Raw genomic sequence first — 24,546 nt, 5'->3', positions numbered from 1 at the left:
TCTCATTTAATTTCTAACCCTAATCCTCCTCTTCTTCTTCTTCTTCTTTACACCTAAACCAAGTTAATAGTAGGAGGTAGGTAACATGCTCTCCTTCTTCATCTTCAAAATCTATCCTTTTCTTGGTTTGCTTCAATCTAGGATTTGCTCCTTTTGATTCTGTTGGTTGTTTGAAAGTGGATTTGTTGCTGATAATACAAATGGTTCACCCCAGTACAACTCTCAAATCAAGACTGCAAAGATTCCTCCTGTGTGTGTGTGTGTGGGTGGGTCCATAAATCCACCATCTTTTTTCTGCAGCCTTCTCGAGCTATCCTCTTCCTTCTCCCTTCCTTCCTTCCTTCCTTCCTTCCTTCCTTCCTCCTCTCTCTAAACCGAGCTTCAAACTCCTCAACTACTTACAGCCGGTGTTTGCAGCTGTGGCATCATCAAGATTCACACACGGATCGATATTCACTCGTCGATCGATCAGTTTGTCTTTCCCGGCCGCTGAGAATCTTGATGATGCTGCATCAGCAAATATGCGGCTAGCTCGTTGTCGACTGAGATCTTGCCATGGCTCGTCAGGTAACAGCTATAACTTGGATCCCTAGAGATCTAGCTATATGTTTCATCTCATGGCTCTTCATCTTTCTTTCACTTTGTCCTTTTTTGTAGCTGCTAGTTTTAGGGTGATCAATTAGCTAACTGAGAAAAGTCTTCACGATATCACTGTGTGCTATTTGATCGCCAAGTTACTTCTTGTCTTTAGTTTATTTCATTTCATTCCATTCCATTCCATTCCATTCAGTGTAGGATCAAGATTAATTATCAAGCTCGTTATCATATTATGATTCATGTAGCCAGCAGCCTCTCAAATGCCAGAAACACATTAATTGATTAAATATAGATTTTGATTGAGTATAAATAGAAAAATGCATAGTGCAGGAATAGAAATGCACTTCTCCTCCATGAAACCTATTAGTTTAAACTACTATACACAACATTATAATTAGTCTAAAACAAAATGCAAGATGATATTATATATTCTAGTTTTCTTCACTAAGGAGAGTTAGTAAATAAAGCTAGATTGTCTGCATAAGCTTCTCTTTGATTATATGCCAAGAGTTTCTCCTAATTTGGTTCAAATTTATAATACAATTCTGATAATTAATGAACCCAGAATATAAACTTTCAAGCCCTATTAATCAATCTTTTTTCTCCATATATATAATGTTTATATTCTGGTTGATACTGAATGATTTTAGAGTATGATTAAATTGAATTAACTGATCAGAAATAGGGTCTTCTAAGAAAGTAGAAAACTATAATACAGAAGTGAATCATATATAGAACTGGACTATATATATATATTTATTTATTTATTTTATTCAGATATATGGTGATCATATAAATGTCTAATAGAAGCACAAAAAATTATTGTATTTGTCAGACATAACTCTACAATTGCTTTAACAGGTGGACCATGCAGAAGGTACATAGTCTTAGTTGTTTCCCAAGGGGACCTTTATATCTTTTAGGACATCATTTCAGAGAATTGTCTGTCAATTCAATTCAGTGTTTTTCCTCCTCTCTCTGAAACCTTTAACCATGTGGTAATCCTTCACAAAATCCTACTTATTCTCTCTCTCTCTCATGAGCCAAATATATATGTTTAATTATCTGTTCATCTATCATTTGATGGCAACTATATATTTATATATTAATGCATTTTCAACAGTCGTTTTTGAAGCTGAAGCTCCAAACACTATATTAAGTGCTCGGACAATAAGATCCATATATGTGTAATGCGTGCACAGGACTGTGCTGCCAAATCGAGAGCTTTTAATAAAAAGCTTTTGTTCGTACAATTTGCCTTGATTTTATGAATTCTGATTCGCCATAGTGATTACTGCTTTGATATTTATGTGCCCGTACCATACACTGTTAATTTTTTTAACTTTGCCCGGTATATCATACATGATTCAATTTCGGAGGGGTACCCATACTATTTCAAATTATCTCGTGCCCCTATTTAAAAAGGCCAGTTTCCATAATTTACCTTCTTTAAGGATGTGTGGGAAAGAACCGCTAAGGTAATTGTTTCACCTTAAGCCATTAGTTTCCTTATAAAGCCATCTAAGGTACTGAATAAATCTTTTGAAGTTCATTCATAAAGCCATCTACTGAGCAGTTCTATTCAATTTGTACGAATTGACTTTCTGATTCCCTAGATTTGGTTGACTTCTGGCTTTGGTTGACTATGCCAATAGTGGATGACTTAACTTAATAAGTCGGTTCGACTCGAAGATATCGCCCATACTTTTTGATTTCTAAAGAAACAAATCCTTATTAAATTCTTGATTTAAATCTAATAATTATTTCTTAGAACGTAGATATTTTAGTTTTTGAAAATCATCTCTCGACTTAATAATTAAAGGGGAATTAATTAAAACGAAATTAATATCAAATTTTGAAATTAAGTCGGCTAATCTGTGAAACTTTGCCTCGACTAGCTATGATTCTAAGTATTTTGAGTGCTTTGGTCAGAGCATTAATTTCTTGTTTGCATGCAGTTAAGAGTTATAAACGAATCAAACCATCTTACCAACCCTTAAATGAATCAAACCAAAATGATGGTTCAAGCATAACATTAGTTTTTTTTAATGAGTTTGAGCATAGTTCAAATTTACCTTGAGGTTGGTTTGTTTAGTTATTTTCAAACTCTCAATTCAAGTTTATTGGATTGTTTGAATTTTTATATTTAAAACTTGTTTGATTGGTTATTGAATTTGATAATGCAAACTTATTTGTTCATTTTAAAAATTTCTTTGTTTATTTGCATGTTGATAAGAATTTTATTGATTAACATTGTTCACGAATATTATTCATAAACATTATTCACGAAAGTTGTTTACGAATGTTGTTCACGAACATTAACAAGTTGAACACATATGCATTCAAACTTACTTATTTAATTTAACAAGTAATTCAAACTTGTTCATTTAATTGATCTTGTGTGTATTGAATGAACATAAACAAGCTCTGTGAACTTATCATGATCTGATTTGGTTGACTTCATTTGTTTGACTTTCTTCATGTAGGATCATAACTTTGGGAGAGATAGAGACAATGTTAATGTAAAGACAAGAGTTTGATCGCCATTTTTAGTCATATATGGCCTACAACAAGTTTATTACACAATGTGCACATTGTGAAAAAAGTAATTTTCAGTTGCTAATCAGTCGTTAAATATATTTATCGAAACCTATACACGATTACAATATTAATATCAATCAGAATAATATTTACTAACAATCATCAATTTCAAAATATAAATAATTTATCTAAAAATATTTATGACGTTAATCCCACAAGATGAAGCAACATAATTTGAAGAACAACTAAAATACTAAATATTAAAATAATCAAATACAACCTATTGATCATTAAGTCTAGTATTCTAGGTCTTTTGGGAATCAAAACCATAAGTTGAATAATCAGGAAAAGTAGAAGAATGAGCTAATGGTTGAAAGAATATCATACGAGATATGAAATCTTACATCAATTGCTCTATTATCATCGTGACCTGAGTTCTCAATTCTTGATTCTCGCCATTAACGTTTGCATTTTAGCAAATGAAGAATTTGAACGACCCCTGAGTCTATGAGTACACGACACATGATCAAATACAACTTTTATCTGAGAGCTAGGCCGTCAAAGGATTTCTTTATTCGATTGCTATTTAATGATCGGATTTTATTTCGGTAGTTAAATGATCATTTTCTTAGATTGGTGAATTAAATTTTGAAGAAATTAAGTGACTATACAATATAAAATATAAGATATATATATATATAGAGAGAGTTTTGATATGTTACATACCTTACACTATATATCTCATACACACTTAATTTTTTTTCGATTGAATTTTTTTTACTTAGTAGTACTGTAACCCCAACCTCTAAATCCTAAAGGTAAAATCCTAAAGATATAACCGTAAACTAAAAACAAATAAAAATAAAATGCTCTATAGCAGACGAAGTCCACATCATAATATCGCACACCTCATAGCACTTCAAAAAAAATTTGTTTTGAAATTATTTTTGTGCTTAATACTATAACTTAATTTTTAAATTCTATGGGTGTGTTTGGTTGGGAGTTATCTTTGATAATATTGATTATCAATCCAAAGTTATCAATGAAAATCCTATTTAATTTAGGTAATCGACGATTCCCGAATAATGATCTATACTCACATGTCAGCAAAAGTGACATGTAATTCAAAAAAATAAGATTTTTCTTGATTTTGATGTTAACGAAATTTTTAACTAAAAATACCCTTAAAACTTTTTATAACACAAAATTTATTTTAAAGTAACTAAAAAAATTGGAAACTTAAAAAAAACGTAAACTTAAAAGAAAAAACAAAAACTTAAAAAAAAAACGTAATCGAAAAAAACGTAGACTTTAAGAAAAAAAACATAAACGACAGAAACGTAAACTTTAAAAAAAAACGTAAACTAAAAAAAACACGTAAAAAAAAAGAAAAACATAAATTCAAAATAATAATAATAATAATAATAAGTTAAAAAAATATATAATTATAATAAAATATTAAATCAGGTTATATATTAAAAATTTTAAATAAAAAATCTTTTATTATATTATTTAGGTTAAATCAAATAACATTATGTTATATTTTATTATTCATCATTTTGATTAGGTAATTATCAAATAATCATATAATTAAGATTATAAATGATAATTTGAATCAAATATATTCAAAGGTAAAATCCTAAATGACTTAACTGTAAATCTCACCCAATTTTTTTATTATTTTATCTTTTTATTTTGCGGTTAAACTATTTAAAATTTTATCTTGAATTTAGAGATTGAATTATAATATTAAGAAAAAAACATTCAAAACGAATTTTGAAAAAAAAAAAAAGCTCACGAGATATGCGGCGTAAAAGGTTCGGAATAACAAAACTCTCTTTATATATCTACATTAATTCATTAACGATGGAAACTTAATTACTGAACTATCAAGCCAGCTTAATAATCACTCCACATGTCTCACCTAAACAGACATCATCAATTGTCTCCTCTCTCTTGTCTACATGACTGACCAAAATTCCCTTCACTCTAACTTCAATAATATCTTTAAATGCCTCCACAGCATAACCGAGATTCTTGTATAAATAAGCAATCATCGATTCCGGTGAAGTCGACTAAAAATACCCTCTTACGTTTACATCTATCTCTGTAAATGTAAATGATTGCGGGGCAGAAATAATATCTGTAAAATATTTTAAAGATAAAATATATATATATACACACACACTAATGCTGTGCCTGCTCTCGCTGACACACAATGCCTCTCTCAGAATGAGTCGATCCCATGGCGAATCACAAACCATTGCAGCCAGCCATCTCCTTGAGCATTAATTTCTTCATCGCGGCAATGAGGTGAGGTCATTGGACTTGTCAGCCATGTGAGCTCGTGAACTGTGACAAAATCCCTCCCCTCGGCGCTCACATGGCCACTTCACCATGAATCTGTGTTTATTATTACTTTCTGCTCTGCTCGCTGTCCGTTCCCCTCCACTTGTGATGATAAACGCATCCCCGTCTTCATCATTAGGCGTTAGGTTACGCTGATCAATAGATTCAGTACCTGGCTGTTGGATTGCATCTTTGACCGCCCTTTTCTGTTGTCTCTGCCGGCAACTTGCAGTTGGAGAACATGCTGCAGGGCAGGCGAAGCTTAATTAATATATATATATATTTAAGATGGCCGTCCATGGCATGTTATCCCACGTTACAAATTGCTCTGCCATGGCGATTAGGATAGCGTCGTCTTGAATTGAATTGAATTGAGTTGAGTTGAGTTGAGTCGAGGAGGAAGAAGATTAGTGCGCTAGCTGCGGTGAGAATGGGGCACGAGACGACGGCGGTGATCGTGGGGTGCAAGGTGTTGCCTATCTGCGACTCGGCGGCGAGCGGCGGCCAGCTGAAGGAGGTGGCGCGGAGAAGCGAGAGGAGGAGGTCGGTGGCGCGGGTGAAGCAGGAGCTGCTGCGGTGGGCGGCGGCCGCCAAGTCCAGTAAAGGAGGGAGCAAAGCGTGGAAGGTGCGTCACAACTAAAAAAAAGGCTGCTTTATCAACTCTGTTATTTTTAAAATATATTTATTTTTTTAAAACAAAAAAATAATATTAATGCAGGTTTTGTATTCCCGAAACAAACTGAAACCTGAAGCGGAGTCGCCGGAGTGCTCGGTGGGCAAGGTCAGCTTCAAGTGGGACGCCGGCAGTTGCTCAGGAGCTTCGTCGGTGTGCTCCCCGCTCTCGCTCCCTTCCTCTTCGACCTCTCGAAACGACCACAGTCACATCCACACCAGCAGCGCGTCCAGGCTCTCGTTTACTTGCTGCGAAAAGCCACGACACGGCTCGACGAGTAGCACTTCGATGGGCGCCGCCGCCGCCGGCGACGAGCACGTCAGGAATGGGCAGTGGATCACCACCGACTCCGAATGTGAGAGCAGATTCTTTATTAATGTTCGTTTCGATTCATTAGCGATATTAACTTTTGGATCTGTAAAAATTAAACTGCAGTTGTGGTGCTGGAGCTCTGATTGAAAAATTCATGATTCGACCAAGAGGAGCGAGGAAGAACTAACGTTCTAAAAAAATTGGGTTTTTGATGGTCGTTCGTCTATTAGCTACAAATTCAAACATTGAGCAAATCGCTTCTAATGAACTCCAATCGAATGTGTACTTATAAGTTTCAAAAATGAATGAATTCACTCCTTTGGTAGAATAACATTGATCCTGTCCGAATCGCTGAATCAATGGATGTTGGGCACGTGGCGCTCTCCTTGTTGATGACGTAGATCTCCGACCGGTCGTACGGCGCTCCGGCGAACCTGCAAAGAAGTCGAGCCGGGAAGGGGTTTCCGGCGACGACCCTCCGACGCTCAAGTCAGGCAAGTGGACAACAAAGAAGTGACTTTCAATATCAGAGAATGCGTACCTCCGACGAAGGGTGAGGACCCTTTATATAGAGCTGTGAAGAGACTCAGGCACACATACTGAGACGCGTACGTGTCCCCAGCCCATACCTCAGCATGGGTTTGTCAGACAAGCTTACCTGACATCATACTACTACAGTCCGAGCACGTCTCTGATGGGACAACGGAACCCTCTGTCATAAGATCCTGCTTATGACCTGCTCGTTGGACATACTCGCTGTCAGAAGATGTTTCCGGCCAGTCATATGTGCGGGTCCACTTAGGAGATCCCGGTAGTGTGCTCTGTGAAGACTGTTCGCAGTATTGCTACTTTATTCCTTCGGCCGAACGGGTAGCCCGCTCGACCGAAGGATCCTGTTCAACATGAGCGTCGGAACCCTAACTTCCGCCAGGGTGCCCTTGACTTCAGTTAGACACCGGTAGCCGGTCGGTCCAACCTTTTCCGGTCGGCCGATCGGCTGACCCTTCTCCGATAGCCCTTTTTACCTCCACGTGGCATTAACTTCTTAGAACGGGGGTCCCCTGTTCTTACCGCCGGATCAAACATAATTTTATCTCACTCGGTTTAGTAGAAGAGATGCCACTTCATTTCATAATCAATAGAGATCAAACAAACTACAACAATATGATACACCACCATGTTTCTTCTCAAGTAAATATGGTCTAGACGAAAGCACAATCAAAGGGGAAATCACACCAATACTTTGTTCTCCAAGCTAAAAAGGATGTCATAATCAAGTTGAGAACCCACTAGACACGGATTTTAGCAACGGGTATGATACAGCTTACCGACTTGAGATGAGAAATTCCAAACAGATATGAACTGAACACTGACAGAATCATTTCATGTACTTGTGCAAAAACTTGCGATGGAAGTCATTTCTGATAGTATCATTGATAAAACGCTTAGGAGCTTTAGTTTCACCACGAGACTGATTTTTGAAAACAACATCATCGTCCCACCTGGAGCATCGAATAGTCTCAATATTTCTGAGATAGTTTTTTCATAATTATGAAGATGCAAAGAAACAATGTGAACCTTCTCTTGACGTTGAAAGAAGTTGAATTGTTGATATTGATTAATGGATTTCCTCGCATTAACTCGGCTTCTTTTGCCTTGAGCTCTTCTTCCTGCTGTTGTTGTTCCTGTCACATCGGAAGAAAATATACTAAAAGGTACGAGAAGAAATTGAAGAGATGGGTGACAATGACATAAATAATCTGTGATTCTCATGCGCCATTTATTTGCAAAAGCTGCAGTACAAAGTTCATATTTCAGGAGATACTAATCTTCAAAAAATTATTCTCAAGAAAAATTCTCTATGAAGTTAAGAAATCGTTCACAGATGTGACAATGAGAATATGTTAGTAAATGATGATTGGTAAACTTTGATATGAGAAGAAAAGATTATAATCTTTAATATGTCAGATTACAAGCAAATGTGTTAGATAAGATGAGCAAAGAAATGGATCAGAATGAAACAAATAATAAGTATTCTTCACACGCGATCTATATGCAAAAACCGATGTGTGAATAAAACGGGCAGCCCGGTGCACGAAGCTCCCGCCATGCGGGGTCCCGGGGAAGGATCCATTGTACGTAGCCTTACCCTGCTTTTTGCAAGAGGCTGTTTCTAGGATTCGAACTTGTGACCTTTTGGTCACATGGCAACAATTTAATAATATTAGAGGCAAATAATATACATAAACAACTTACATCTCAGAAAATTTAAAAATGCTTAAGTAGATAACTAAATTACAGAATCACAACCAGTCATTTTCTGCTTAATTTAAGTCATTCTACTATATCAGAAATTATATTTAAAATGGTTAATATAATCATAAAAAAATAATAATTAAAAATAATGGGATATAAAACTATGAAGGGAAAGAGTAATAGTGTATACAGAAAAATCTCATCTGACGGGATTCTTAAAAAACTCAGCACTTACCTTGATGGGGGTTTGTTATTGCTACCTAAATCTCCTCATTAGAAAATTAGAATCCCATAAATTCCCATACCAAAGGTTCAGAAATGCAAGATTTTGAAAAATTCTGCAAATTTAAAAACAATGAACCAAAATCTACCTAAATGGTTGGGTTGAAAGAAGCTGGACATATAGTTGCTTCAACTACAATTAGGAAAGTAACTTTGTTTATGTGGACAACAATATGCAGACGCAACCTACACCCAGGAATTATTTGCCAATACTCAAAATTACTGTAATACATCTTATGAAAAAAAGATGCCCAATCATTTTCTTTCCAAGTTATGATCACTTATAAAATAAAATTATAAGCAAACAGCACAGCTAGTGATGCACTGAAGAACAGAAAAGGAGGTTAGGTGATGCTAAACTCCAACATCTAATATTCCAAATTTCTGACTCATCACCAAACACATACGAAGAAACAGTTAAATCAACACGAATGGTAAACCAGTTCACTGTTTTAACATAAGACATCATATGTATATGATACTATGATTTCAGGATAAAACCAGAGTGTGCTATAAAGAACCAGGTTCATGTTCAATTAACACAAAATCACCTAGCATTTTGTGTAAATAAGTCAAATAATAATGTCAAACAAGCTAATCATACAAAACGGAAACCCCCGAGAAAATAAAAGAGACAAAACCCCTGAATAGTTACTAGCACAGACCTTACGGAGTTTTTCTTCAGCGCGTTCTTTCTTTATCCTTTCAAGTTCAGCCAACAAAGCTTCAGTATCATCTTCATCATCATCGTCATCATCACTATCACCAACAAGATTTTACATTTTTAAATTGGAATGAGGGTTGATTTTTGTCCAGAGTGGACCAAATGAATATTTTACAATGAGCTTCTTGGAGAAAGACAAAATAATAAGAAAAGCAAAATTAGTAAACCAGTAGGACAAACAAGCTACCATATCTGCTCTTCTACCACGAGAAACATGGTAGATTGCTTGTCCTACTTATCTACGTCCTATATCTGGGGAATTTAAGTATCTTTAAAATGGTCATATTGATCATGATAAAACAAGATTAGTTGACAAAAGATACACAAAGTTCTGGCGTGGACTACTTCAAGAAAATTTTACGTGTTGTTCATCCTTAGTTTATGTACTTTTTCCTAAGCAGAATTAGAGTAGGCAAATATTTCAGATGAATGTTCAAAGTTTTGAATATGACAGCCAGTGAGACTTGTATCGTCATACTATATAAGGTGTGGCAACCAAACCAATGATTTAATCATAAATGTTTTCATGTACGTGAGATGTGATTCACACCAAAAAGTTACAAACAACACTCTTTGTCTTCAAATACTTGGTTCTGAAAATTTTTATTTTTAGAAAATAAAGAAAACCATTGATTTTTTTTAAAGCAAAAAGATAAATGTTCAACAGGCCATTCACTACTAATAAATTTTAAAATGACAAAAAATCTATACTAAACATTTGTCTTCCATCATTTTTTTGCTTTTAGATTTTACTTTCTAAAGACAAAGAAAAAAGAAATAGAAAATTTTCCTTAAGACTTAAACTGAAGGAAAAGAAAGAACACAGAACATAAGCAGCAGTGCTCTCATCCTAATGCTTCATGTAAGCATAAATTTTTTAGTTGTTTGAGAGTATTTAGAAAATAAGAACCGGAACAGAAATGAGAAGACAGAAAAATCTTATGGGAATTAACTCCCGACAATCTAGATTGAACTAATATGACAACTGTCATACACATTGAACATCCAGAATGTTGCTAGCTAAAGTGAATGAATTTAACGTAATTTAAAGCAGAATAATAGCATCTTTGAGCCAAGCAATACATGACTCCATGAGCTTTGTTTCTACATAGTAAGTAATAATTAGAGAACATGTGCATATACTGCTACTGCTATCAGAAAGCCCTGATCTAAAAATTTCAAAATTCAAAGTGGGAAGTTTATGCCAAGATTTTAGAATCTGCAAATCCATAGACATGTCAGGGATTAAGAATACATGTGCAATTAAAAATAAAATAGAGTTACCTTTCATCATCATGATCTTTGACATCCCCATCAGAGTCATCAGCATCAATACTCCTAGGAATAATCCTATCTTCAACCTCTCTTCTCGTTCCTATGAACAAAACAAGAGAAAAAATATGCATCACAGAAAAGAATTTTGACATTAAGAGAATTTAACATTATAACAAACTGAAAACAAAGAAACATACCTTCCAAGAGTAGGTGCCCCCCTTTTCTTCTGTCTCTATCTTCTGCAAGTAATAATGAGTGTAAGTATACATCCCAACAACGTGAAAAGAGTACTACTAATGATAATAAAGATATAAATTGCAGTTTAAAGGCCAAGATGAACTGCAAGTTGCAAGTGAACATCGAATGACAAATATACAGGTGAACATTGATTGTCATAAACAAAGTGGTAGATGTACAATTCAATGAAGCAACAGAGTGATCACATCACCACCAGCATCAAGCTATGTTTTTTCCCAACGAATGGCACAAATTTTATCATCATAATTGAGTTTCATGCAAGGATACATCACTAGCAACAAAGTGACTACAAAATGTCAAATGAAATTGTTCAAAGATGCAATATCCAAGCAGATATTTTTACAGTACTAGAAAACTAAAAAATGCATAGAGAAAATGGCCCAGCAACTCCGAATGTCTAATTATTAAAAACGAATGTGTATTGATTGCATGTAATAATCATTTATACAAACAACATTTGCTGATATTCCAAAAATTATCAATGACGGGATTATCTAAACAACAGAATATCATACTGGCCATATAATATAGTGATGAGATTTCAAAAATCACCTGCATAAGTTTTATCCTTGGAAGCAAAGTGCCTACGCTCACGCTCCTCCAGCTCCTCTCTGAGGTTCCTCTTCTGCAATTCATCCTGGGTATCCTGCCCTTCTTTCCTGCACCCAAATATCAATCATCCACAGACCAGTAGCATGCAATATAATTTTCATAATTTACAATTTAGCAACCAAAGGTGTTTTCCATTTTTGTTCCTATGAATGTGTGGTTCAAGATCTACCTTCGGACAGTTGGTTATTATCTCTAATTGGTGGATTTAATTGTAAGTTGTGCATATGAGTACAAACCAAACCCAGTAATCTAACTTAGGCTTATTGGATTTCGGTTATTGGATGTAGACCTTGTATATGTAGAACCTATAGTTCCGCATCTATTGTTATCTATGGGCTGATAATAGATGTCCACTATATATAGGGTTGGTCTCCAAGAGTTTAGGGCATCATCTTGACACAACTCTTAGTTCCCCATTAGACCTAGAGTTTTTCGGCGCCGTCAACCCTAAGTCCCTTGGAAGACCTTCCTTTTGCTCCGCGCCGCTTCTTCTTCCTTAAGGTTTTATTCCTGGACGACGCAAAAGATAAGGATGTCTTTTCAATCAGGTTCCTTTGTCTTTAGTTATTCTTTATGTTGTTGTGTCATGATTAATTGTTGAAACTAGATCCATGCTCATATACTCTTGTATTTCCTATATGCGAATTTTTATACGGTTCTTAAAATCCATGCGACTTAGGTTTTACAAGTTCTAACAATTCGTATCAGAGTCATGACTCTGTTTCATCCATTTCATGGTTTAAAATCAAAGTTTTTGTCGATCTTTTGAGTTTTATGCTCGATTAGGGTGTTACTGGTATAAATTGTATTTGATCATCAAAATCTTTTGTATAGAAAACCTCGGAAAGGCTTCATCTTCCATGTAGTTCGTGTATTTCACGAAGAACAGCGGTGAACCACTGCCGTTTTGGGGAAGAACCGTCGCGTTTAACCTAATTTTAGGTCAAATCGCGATAGCTTAATTGATTAGCTTGGTCGGTCAATCGACTACCAAGTGAACAGAATCTTCTGGAATCGATTGACTTAATCGATCAGTTGGCCCTAATCGATTATGTTGGTTTGGTAATCAATTAGGATGACAGGATCGAATACAGGATTGATTTTAATGGATTAGGCTAATCGATTGGATGCTACCAATTGATTGTGTTAATCGATTGACAACTTAGAATCATGATAAATCGATTGGAATCGATCAACTTAATCAATTGATGAAGTCAATCGATCAGGACAATCGATTAACAGCTAAAATCGCGATAAATCGATTGGAATCGATCAGCTTAATCAATTGATGAATTGATTAGTCCAATCGATTCACTGCCTTGAACTAGCGACTGCATCAATTTTCAATCGATTAAGAATGGTTTTAATCGATTAAAATGAACTCAATCGGTTAAACACATTCATTAATCGATTAAATTACCTTCCCTACGTGAAACATGTCGATATAATGAATCCCTTCAGATGAGATTTTTCTGTGTACACTGTTACTCTTTCCCTACGTGAAACGGATCGGATGGTTTTAATCTCATAGAAAGAGTATACATGTGAATCGAATCGTAGATTTTGTGAATCGATTAAATGTCATTGTGCTTGCATGCTACAATGGCAACGACATGTGAATCAATTCATGGATTTTGTGAATCGATTAAATGTCATTGTGCTTGCATGCTACAATGGCAACGGCACGTGAATCAATTCATGGATTTTGTGAATCGATTAAATGTCATTTTGTTTGCGTGCTACAGTGCAAATGGCATGTGAATCGATTCGGATTTTATGAATCGATTAATTGCATTACATGAATAGATTAATTGTATTGCATGAATTGATTAAATAATGATTCAATTATAGAATTTCAAGGAAGCTTTAGCTTCTTAACGGTGGTTCTATATATAATCATGTATTCACATTCAGTAGATTTTCGGATTGATTAGGATAATCGATTGGATCATACCAATTGATTACCATAAGGTATCAATTGATTAAAAACCTAATTTAGAGTTGTTAAGGTTGATTAAGTAATTTTTATTCGAATAAAATTCCTAGGGTTTTCTTAGATCTATATACGTAACATGCTACTAAGTTGAACTAATGAGTCGTTCAAAGGAAGACACCTTAGGTAGGTTTAGTGCATTTTGTGTTGGTAGATGTAAATCTATACTAAGAGTAATCAGCCCAAAGGAAGATTATTTTTATACCAGATATATGCTCAAGGTAGCCTACAACTATAGAACAAAATTTATTTTATTCAGATCATGTACAAAATATGTCCGCCCCAAGGAAGACATTACATGGCAAATTAAAGTTGTTGCAAGCTATAGACCAATTTATAACTCATATAAAGTGACATATTATGTACATAATGGGTCAAACACATTGTGTGGTCAATTAAAGTTTGAGTTATATCAAAGAGTATCGTTAACAATTAATGTCGGTCCAAAGGAAGACACATTATGTTGTAGTTGATATCTCATAAAGAGCCCATTTATGTGCATTTAAAATTTTATTTTATTTGCATAATTTTATATTACTTGTATGCTCGACTTTAATTAAATCGTGAGCTTAAATAAATTTCTCTCTTTAATTTCAGTGCAATATGTAGCTGTCAATATTAATAACATCCCAACATTAACTGGTTCGAATTTTGCTGAATGGAAAGAATATGCGATCATAGTCTTAGGTTGCATGGATTTAGACTATGTATTAAGGAATGATCGCCCCACACCTCTGACCAGTGCTAGCACTATAGAACAGAAGGCTGAATTTCAGTTGTGGGAGAAATCAAATCGCATGCGTTTGAGTATCATTAGACTTTCCATACCGGCACCAATAAAGGGCTCAATAACAGAGGGAGCAGATGCTAAGAGTTTCCTTGATCAACTCGCAGACCGATTCACCTCAAATGAAAAGATTGAGACTACCATATTTCTTACGAAGTTGATAACCATGCGGTACAATGGTAAAGGAAATATAAATGAGTACATTATAAAGATGTCTAATATAGCGACAAGTCTGAAAACACTAAAACTCAATATGTCTGAGAGTTAGTACATTTCGTCTTGATGTCTTTGCCTGCACGGTTCATTCCTTTTAAGATATCGTATAATACTCAAAAGGAAAAATGGACATTGAATGAGCTCATTGCTCAATGTGTACAAGAGGAGGGGAGACTAAAGATTGAGACATCTGAGAGTACTCACTTAGCATCTGATTCTCAAAGTGCGAGCAAGAAGCGAAAGAGGATCAATAACAAAGGAAAAGAAAAACAAACTACAGATTCTGGAGGCAATGGTCATAAGGAGCACAAGAAGCAGGATAAGGAACCCACTTATTTCTTTTGCAAGAAAAAAAATCATATGAAGAAAGACTGCCTCAAGTATAACAATTGATGTGTAAAGAAGGATAAACTTCTCAACTTTATTAGTTTAGAAGTCAATTTAGCTATTGTACCTACTAACACTTGGTGGATAGATACTGGTGCTACTACTCACATAAAGATCACTATGCAGGGTTGTCTCAGAAGCCGACTTTTGCTTGATGGTGAAAGATACATCTATACAGGAAATGGAAAGAAGGCTAAAGTCGAGTCGATTGGTGTTTTTAGGCTTTATTTAGGAACCAATGTCTTTCTGAATTTAGAAAATACATTTATTGTACCATCTTTTCGACGAAATTTAATTTCAATTTCTTGTTTGGACAAATCAAGTTATTCTTATTCATTTAGAAATAGAATTTTTAGTATTTTCTTTAATTCAGTGTTGGTTGGCAATGATTCTTTGGTTAATAAGTTTTATAAATTGAACAACTTTACTTCTACGGTTGACAATGTAATAATGCATAATATAGGTACGAAACGCAAATTGACCGACAAGAATTCTTCCATGTTGTGACATAGACGTTTGTGACATTTATCCAAACAACGCCTAGAAAGGTTAATGTCACATAGAATTCTCGATTCCCTTTATATGTCAGATTTTGATGTCTGCATAGAGTGTGTTAAGGGGAATACCACTAATAAAAGGAACAAGGGGGCTAGCCGTTATAGTAACGTTTTAGAGCTAATACATACAGACATTTGTGGATCATTCCTAAAACATCTTGAAATGGATACATATTTTATTAGCTTCATAGATGACTATTCCAGATTTGGCTATCTGTACTTTATTCATGAGAAGTCAATCTTTGGATATGTTTAAAATTTTCAAAGTCGAAGTTGAACTTCAACTAGATAAAAAAATTTAAGTCATCCGATTCGACCGTGGAGATGAATATTACGGTCGATATAATGAATCAAGTAAACAACGTACGTTGCTGAGTGTGGGATTGTGCCTTAGTATACCATGCTTGGTACTCCCAGTTAGCATGGTGTAGCTGAACGTCGCAATCGTACCCTAAAAAACATGATAAGAAGTATGATGACTTTCACTCCTCTACTAGAGTATTTGTGGGGTGAAGTACTCAAGACTGCAGTTTACCTACTCAATAGAGTTCCTAGTAAGGCAGTAACTAAAACCCTATTCGAGATGTGGACGGTAGGAAGCCTAGCATTAGGCATTTACACGTTTGGGGTTGTCCAGCTGAAGCTAGGACTTACAGGCCTAATGAAAGAAAACTGGACTCAAGAACAGTTAGCTACAATTTTGTAGATTACTCTGAGAAATCAAAGGGGCATAAATTTTATGATCCCTCTAAGAGATCCTTCTTCGAAACAGGAAACGCCGAATTCGTTGACGCCAGTGGGAGTGATAAAATCAGGGAAGTCTCGTTTAAGGAAAGCATTGGCGATCCTTCTGTGGTCACTACTAATGCAATAAGTAGCGGTGTGGTTACCATACCGCACATTATGAGTATCACACATTCAGTGAGCGTAGTTAACTAAGATACGCTCACTAAGATATTCCCATGACATCTCCAATACAATTGGAGGAGTCTGCCACTGAAATTAAAGTATTGCCTCATATTGATGAGCAAGTATCTCAACCACCTCAAACACAAGTGCCTTTAAGGCGATCCACAAGGGAACGAAGAACCACTAATTCTTGTGATTATATTTATCTCCAAGAGCACGATTTTAACATAGAGTTGGAAAGTGATCCTACATCATTCCAAGAAGTCAAACAATGCTCTAACTTTAAAAGATAGATTAACGCCATGCAAGAAGAGTTGAAGTCTATGACAGACAATAATGTTTGGGAATTTATCGAATTGCCTAAAGGTAAGAAGTCTGTTGGTTGTAAATAGATATTTAAAATTATGCGGTATTCAAGGGGCAATGTCGAAAAGTATAAGGCTCGTCTTGTTGCCAAAGGATTCACTCAGAAATCAAACATTGATTAAAGAGACTTTCTCACCTATGTCGACGAAAGGCTCCCTTAGGGCAATCATGGTACTTGTAACTCATTATTATTTGGAGCTAAATCAAATGGATGTAAAAATTGCATTCCTTAATGAAGACATAGAGGAATCTATATATATGGTGCAACCAGATAACTTTGAGTCTAAGGACTCAAAGCACCTAGTATGTAGATTAAAGAAGTTCAATTATCATTTAAAACAGGCGTCCTGTCAGTGGTACCGAAAATTTGATCAAGTGATTACCTCATTTGGATTTAAGGAGAACCAGTGCATATATGTTAAGTTTAGTGGGAGGAAAGTTTGTTATACTTGTTTTGCTACATGACACCAAGTCATTTCTATCTGGTAGTTTTGAAATAAAAGATCTTGGTGAAACGTCCTTTGTTTTAGGCATACAGATATGTCGTGATCGTTCAAGAGGGATTCTTGAACTTTCACAACAGACATATATTGAAAAGGTGCCTATAAAGTATGGTATGCAGAACTATACACCTGGTGGCAGGCCTATGTCAAGAGGTAACAAATTCAACCTGCAACAGTGTCCACGACTTGAACTTGAAATAAAGGAGATCGAACAATTCTTATATGCGAGGGAAGTCTCATGTATGCACAAGTTTGTACTCGACCAGATATAGCATTTATAGTGGGGATGCTAGGCAGATATGTTAGTAACCCAGGACCGTCACACTGGAAAGCGGTTAAGAGAGTGATGCGGTATTTGCAAAGAACTAAAGAACATATGCTCACGTATCGGAGATCAGATCACCCAGAGGTGATTGGATATTCAAACTTCGATTTTGCTGGATGCTTGGATAGTAAGAGGTCCACTTCGGACTATATCTTCATGCTTGCTGAAGGGGCTATATCTTGGAAGAGCGTCAAGCAAACGCTAGTAGCCACTTCTACTATGGAGGTAAAGTTGGTAGCATGCTATGAAGCATCCAATCACGGGATTTGGTTGCGGAACTTCATCACAGCATTGCAGATCGTTGACGGCATTGACATATCACTGAGAATCTACTGTGATGATAAAGCCATAGAACTTTATGCCAAAAATAACCGCAATTCATCAAAGTATAAGCACATCAACATCAAGTTTCTAGCAGTTAAAGAAAGAGTTCAGAGTTGTCAAATTATGGTAGAGCACATCAGCACAGATTCCATGTTGGCCGATTCACTCACCAAAGGCTTGGTGCCTAAGGTGTTTCATGCACATGTTGTGGATATGAGAGTCCTTATGAAAGAAGATCTTATCTAGTAGGAGTCTATATATATGTTATTTCTCTATGTTGATTAATAAAGACAAACATTTATTTTGATTATTGTACGTACTTAAAGTTCAAAACATTAATGAGAATTTATATGTTTGTTTGACACTCTAACTATGATATCATCATTTACTATTGCTGTTTAGCATTTAGTGTTTGTAAATATGATACAGATTCATTTTGGAATCATAAAGTTGATCATGATTTGTTATTACGGTATAGCATAAGATCTGACCTCTTTTGAGGTTAACTTAGTACCAGTTGAAAATTGGCATGTACTGCATGTAATTTTCACTCTACACATCTACATCTTAATCTATGTCATTAATGACATTGGTATTGTGATGGATTTGTTATGATCATATACAATAACTATGATCTCTTTAGTCCTATACCAATGAAGTTAATGGACCAGATTGTTTACACGGATATTCTGTACCCATAAAATTTGATATCAACTAAAATTTTACTTGTATTTCATATACAACTCACAAGTAGTCCAGGTAAGAGATCGTTGGTTATTATCTTTAATTGATGGGTTTAATTGTAAGTTGTGCATATGAGTACAAATCAAACCCATTAAAGTGATCTAACTTAGGTTAATTGGGTTTCGGTTGTTGGATGTAGACCTTGTATGTGTAGAACCTATAATCCCATATCTATTATCATCTATGGGGCTGATAATAGATGTCCACTATATATAAGGTTGGTCTTCAAGGGTTTAGGGCATCATCTTGACACAACTCGTGGTTCCCCATTAGATCTAGAGTTTTTCGGCACCATCAACCCTAAGTCCTTGGAAGACCTTCCTTTTGCTTCCGCGCCGCTTCTTCTTCTTCCTTGGGGTTTATTTTTGGACGACACAAAAGACAAGGATGTCTCTTCAATCACAGTCTTGTCTTTGGTTATTCTTTATATTGTTGTGCCATGATTAATTGTTAAAACTAAATTCATGCTCATATGTTCTTGTATTTCCTATATGCGAATTCTTATACGGTTCTTAGAATCCATGCGGCTTAGGTTTTACAAGTTCTTACACGGACTACATTAAAAAAAATTGCAACTTTTGATCCAATTGAACAACCAGTTGAAAAAAGAAAAGGGGCTCTCGGACAAAGAAATAAGTGCTTTACAAGGGATCCGAGGGACCTGATACCAGACTTTCTTTTTCTCCTCTCAAGGGCAATAGGCAAAATAAGGGAGAAAACAACATGTATCGCTAATTTAACAACCGCCCACAAATAATACATCAAAAAAAATCTTAATCAATCTTCAATTTTCTTCTGATCGCAAACTAACAACTTCAACTCCCACACGAGTCGATCGAATGATAGATTTTTATGGCACAGAGGAATTGACAAATCGGTTAGGGTTTTTTGGAGCTTGCGAAGGGAGGTCTCACCTTGGCTTTAGGGCGGTATGGGAGGCGAGATCGCGGGAGGAATACTTCTGGGAAGGACCAAAGATCCTGGTGCCGCCCTGCTCGTTCCCACCCTTCGCCGGCGCCCACGTCGGCCGCGCTGCTGTCGTCATACCGTCGCCCTCTTCTCCTCCTCCGCTTAGACAGGGCGAAACCACCAATTACTTCAGGATCCCTTCTCCGGAAAAGATCTACGATTTTTTTTCACTTTGAACCTATAACTTTATTTATTCTCAACCCCGAAGTTAGGGAATCAGATCAATGGATCGGAAGAGTTGGATTTTTTTTAATATTTTTCTTTCATAATTTCTACTTAAAAATAAATTTTATTATTTTCATCTCACATATTGATAATACTTAATTTTATTTGAACATCTCCAAGTTCTTGAGCCCGACAACAAACTACCCCAGCAAATGGGTGATGCACAGAGCAACGTAGCAGAAATGCTGCGCCGCCATGTTCTGCTTCGGGAACGGGCACGCCACCCGCAACTCCTCGAACGCCTGCGCGCACACATCCGCCGCACCGATGCTCGCGCTCAGGTACGTCATCGCGTCGTCCAGCCTCCCCTCCTCGATGGCCCCCACCGAGAGTCCCAGCGCCTCCACCGCCTCCCCGTACGCGCTCGCGCACGTCTCCAGGCTCCGCCGCTCCGGCGGCCGCCGCGCCTTCCCCAGCAGCGCCGTGGCCGCTGCTGCCATGCTCGTCGCGTTTTTCTCCGACAGCTTCGCGGCGATCACCGCCAGCCCCTTGGTGTCGGCCGCGCCGCTCGCCGGGTCCCTGCGCAGTGCCTCGACGCAGAAGGCGTAGTGGACGTTCGGGTCGTCGCGGGCGATGGTCTTGCAGGTGGCTTCCACGGAGTCTGCGGCGGTGGAGGCGCGAGGGAGGTGGTGGGGAAGGAGGAGGAGGAGGGGCAGAAGGAGAGAGACGTTAGTTATGGAACAGGGCTTCATCGCCATGACTAATCAGTGGTTGTTGAGGTGGTCGCTAATCGCTATGTATATATCGCTGGGGTTTGAATTGCAAATTAGAGACGTTTTCGGTGTATAATGCATAAAAGGATAAGGTTATTAAGTTGTTTTTGGAAGAATTAAAATAAATGACTGGGTAAATTTTTGGACATTTGGCGCATTTCTTCCAACAAGTTGACTCAAGTTAAAATTTATTTAATCAATATTTCTTTTCCAATTTAATTGAATATGGTGGCTGGAAATTTGGTTTGCCAATTATTAATAATATGCAGAATTTAATTTTTAAATTATTATATTTTTAAAAAAAATATGGGAAGGATAAAAGAGGTTTTTTATTTTCATCATGACACTCATTTAAAACTCTGACTATTTAATTAAGAGTAATAGTAGTAAGTTATTATTTTCTAGCGTCACAATCCAAAATATTTATAGAAAATTTTCTGTCCATAATATTTTTAATCCTAAAATGTGGGACTAAAGTAAATCATAACAATACATACTTTTTATATAAAAAATAACTAGAAAAAAGTACTAAAAACCTTAAAACTATTTTTTAGTGTGAAAAGAAAAAAAATGACATTAACATAATTTCATTTTGGGCTTCACTAAAATTAATTAATAAAGGGTGCAGATTTAGACCCTTTACTAAGTACTAACTAATTTTGGAGGCTAGGTTTTTCATTGAGTTTCGTGAAAGGGAGGTTTTGACAGAGGAGGTTAGATCGCAGACATAGATAACATATACTAAAAAATGCTCATAGACAAAGTTTTTTTAAAACATGTTGTCTTTGATTAAAAAAACATCTATAGATAATGATTGTTTGAAAAAATATTATCTTTAATAAGAAATAAAAAACATAAATAACGCTTTTCACTAAAAGCGTTGTAAAAAAAACAACGCTTTTTTAAAAAATCTTGTCTGTTAAGTATTGTGTAATCTCAAAAAAATCTTTTCTGTTAAGTATTGTGTAATCTCAATTTTCTTATAGTGATACAATCCACATCATAATTACTTATAAATATTAATGTCACTTACGAGAAAATAGATGATGGAGAGAACTTACAAAATGTTAATTTAGTTTATTCACAATAACATCATGTGATTAAAAATTAGTAACAATATCATGGTATATTATATGGATTTTTTTTTAACTTTTTCATGTCCCTAGTTAGAAGACAATATTGTTTCAAATATGTATAACTTATACTGTGATTTTGCATAATTAGTCATGCAACCAAAATATAGAGCACATAGTGACCAGATTGTTTTCAGAGTTGTTGGTGATTGGTAATAGTTATGTATTTAGTAATTATTCTATTATTTTATCTTCTTTTTATTTATCACACATATCTCATACATAATATTTGTTGTCATGCAGCTTTGTCTCAGATAGTCACCAAGTCGCATCCCGCATATCAAAAACATTTAGAGAATGATTGTTCCCAGCTAGTAACTGTTGATACAGTCTGACCTGGATGTTGTTTTGCTATTGACACTGATTTAAGTTTGTATCAGATAATTAACTCAGATTAATTACTAATCCAGGTTGACTAGGTTGACCTGATTGAAGCAGTTGGAAAGTCCTGGTGAGTGAAGCCGGGCAAGGGAAAATCCAGATGGATCAAGGGTGATCGGACATCTGGTGTTGAAAAGTCCAAGAAGGAAACTTGGCATGCGGAGTCAGAGAGGGTTCGGTAGCTCATTCTCTAGGACCAGATAAAGTCGGAAAGGGCTAGGGAGCTCATTTTTCCGGACTAGGTCAGAGAGGGCTCGACCCGGACTGAGTCGAGAAGCTGGATCGGTCGGCAGACCGATCGATGGCTCTGACACTGATCGGTGCGGCCGATCGAGGTGATCGATGGCTCTGAGCGTTTCTCGATCGGGCCGATCGAAATCGATCGATAGCCCATCGATGCGGCCCGAGACCGATCGAGGCTAAGCGTTTGGGAAGAACGCTATCGATCGGTCTCGGGACCGATCAGATTAATGCCTGATCGGTCGAGAGCTTGGTGCGATTTGGAGAAGGCCTCGATCGGTCGGGGACCGATCAGATAATTCTGATCAGTGACGATCCAGAAAGCGTGGATCGGTCTGCAGACCGATCCACGGTATTGTTTATTTTGCATGTACTTTTTCGATTGCCGTATTTGTCTTCACCATCTGTTTTAACCATCTGCTGTGAGTCTTTTTAGCTTGCAGGTTGCAGGTCACATTCTCATGGTTGAATTCAAATTGAGCTTCATTAAGAGAAGAAGACAAGTGCTCTTTACACTGTGATTTGCTGCAACAGATGCATTTGAGGCATCAACGTTCACTGGGTTTCTGATTGCGATTGGGCTGCGATCTGCTTGACTCCTGGGGATTGGTTCGAGCTCAGAAGACGCCAGTGATGACTGTGATATCATTGGTGTGAGTTCAGAGAACCAGGTAAGGAGGAAGAGGGATTGGCTGCAGCGCTGATTTGCGCAGTTTTGACCAGATCTGTGACAGCAGAGATCAGAGAAGCAGTAAAAACAGCGAGAGGGGAACAAGAACAATACAACGAAGAAAGCTTGAAAAAAAAAAATTGTGCTGTTGTGCGAAGTTCTTGAGCTCTCGGGTGAACTGCGATCTCTGTTTTCTGCTACTGATCCTCGCGTGGTTGTAAGCACTTCTATTCTCCTTTGCCACCGAGTTTCTGTAAGTCTCGTGCTTTAATTTAGATCTTTCTTGAGACTCTGTTGAGAGGTTGCTCCACCGAGAAGGAGACATCTTTAGCCGGAAGTTATCCGGGGTGCGATCTACCGAAGATCAAGGAGTCGTCCACCTTACGGACACGCCGAGGAGTAGGGGCAAGTTATCCCCGAACCTCGTATATCTTTGTGTCTGCTGTGTGTGTGTTTTTCTTCCTTCGTTTTAGTTTTCCACTTCCGCTGTGCTAACTAGTTTTTGTGTAGAACTCTCTGTCTAAGTTTTTTTTAAGAGGCTATTCACCCCCCTCTAGCCATCTAAGATCCCAACAAGTGGTATCAGAGCCTGGTGCTCTTCATCTGGACTAACATTCCAAGGAGCAACAAGATGGCCATGAAGGAAGGATTCAGCACCAACAGACCACCGTTCTTCGAGCAGATTTCCAAGATTGGAAGAGCCGCATGGAGTATTACCTCAAGACCGATATCTCCATGTGGTTCTCGGTCAAGGAAGGCTTCACACCACCGAAGGATGAAGAAGGTAAGGAACTCGATTCATCAAGGTGGTCTACTGAACAAACTCGTAAAGGGCAAGCCGATGCCAAGGCGGTTGTCACCTTACAATGTGGGATTGCCAAGGACCAACTCGTCAAGGTAGGTCCATTCTCGAGTGCAAAAGATTTATGGAACAAGCTTATCGAGCTCCAAGAAGGAACTCGAGATTCTCGGATAGCCAAGAGGGACCTATTCTTGAATCAACTACAAAATCTCACCATGAAGGAAAATGAAACGGTAAGTGAACTACATGGGAGGTTCAAGGAAATCATCAATGGTTTACATTCCGTGGATGAACGCGTGGAGAATCGCGACCTAGTAAGGTACGCTCTTAAATCCTTTCCAAGGAATGCCTTGTGGTCATCTATGGTAGATGCCTACAAGGTTTCCAAGGATCTTTCCATTGTTAAATTAGACGAATTCTTTT

The 24,546-nt window shown here is 36.8% G+C and overlaps 3 protein-coding genes across 4 annotated transcripts; 1 reads left to right on the top strand and 2 right to left on the bottom strand.

Moving 5' to 3' along the window:
- Nucleotides 1-4,659: 4,659 nt before the first annotated feature.
- LOC121987558 lies at nucleotides 4,660-6,684 on the top strand. Of its 2 annotated transcripts, XM_042541311.1 has the most exons (3): nucleotides 4,664-6,112; nucleotides 6,206-6,515; nucleotides 6,596-6,684. In XM_042541311.1, the coding sequence occupies exons 1-3, from the start codon at nucleotides 5,918-5,920 to the stop codon at nucleotides 6,613-6,615; spliced, it is 525 nt and encodes a 174-aa protein (XP_042397245.1). In that variant the 5' UTR covers nucleotides 4,664-5,917; the 3' UTR covers nucleotides 6,616-6,684. The 2 variants fall into 2 exon arrangements, with proteins under 2 accessions (XP_042397244.1, XP_042397245.1); XM_042541310.1 differs by having other exon boundaries at nucleotides 4,660-6,112; nucleotides 6,206-6,684.
- Nucleotides 6,685-7,575: 891 nt separating this feature from the next.
- Nucleotides 7,576-20,133, bottom strand: LOC121984701 (protein CWC15 homolog A-like). Its single transcript, XM_042537786.1, has 7 exons — nucleotides 19,905-20,133; nucleotides 11,820-11,926; nucleotides 11,207-11,248; nucleotides 11,019-11,109; nucleotides 9,676-9,769; nucleotides 8,051-8,157; nucleotides 7,576-7,974 (listed from the first exon to the last, which is right to left on the bottom strand). The coding sequence occupies exons 1-7, from the start codon at nucleotides 20,033-20,035 to the stop codon at nucleotides 7,851-7,853; spliced, it is 696 nt and encodes a 231-aa protein (XP_042393720.1). The 5' UTR covers nucleotides 20,036-20,133; the 3' UTR covers nucleotides 7,576-7,850.
- Nucleotides 20,134-20,324: 191 nt separating this feature from the next.
- LOC121986789 (putative invertase inhibitor) lies at nucleotides 20,325-20,882 on the bottom strand. Its single transcript, XM_042540728.1, has one exon. It carries the CDS (start codon nucleotides 20,880-20,882, stop codon nucleotides 20,325-20,327), a length of 558 nt encoding a protein of 185 aa, XP_042396662.1.
- Nucleotides 20,883-24,546: the final 3,664 nt, after the last annotated feature.

The sequence above is a fragment of the Zingiber officinale genome, chromosome 5B, assembly GCF_018446385.1.
Source record: "Zingiber officinale cultivar Zhangliang chromosome 5B, Zo_v1.1, whole genome shotgun sequence".
NCBI classification, from domain to species: Eukaryota; Viridiplantae; Streptophyta; class Magnoliopsida; order Zingiberales; family Zingiberaceae; genus Zingiber; species Zingiber officinale.
The sequence above is the reverse complement of the archived record's forward strand: the minus strand, read 5'-3'. Positions and strand labels throughout refer to the sequence as shown.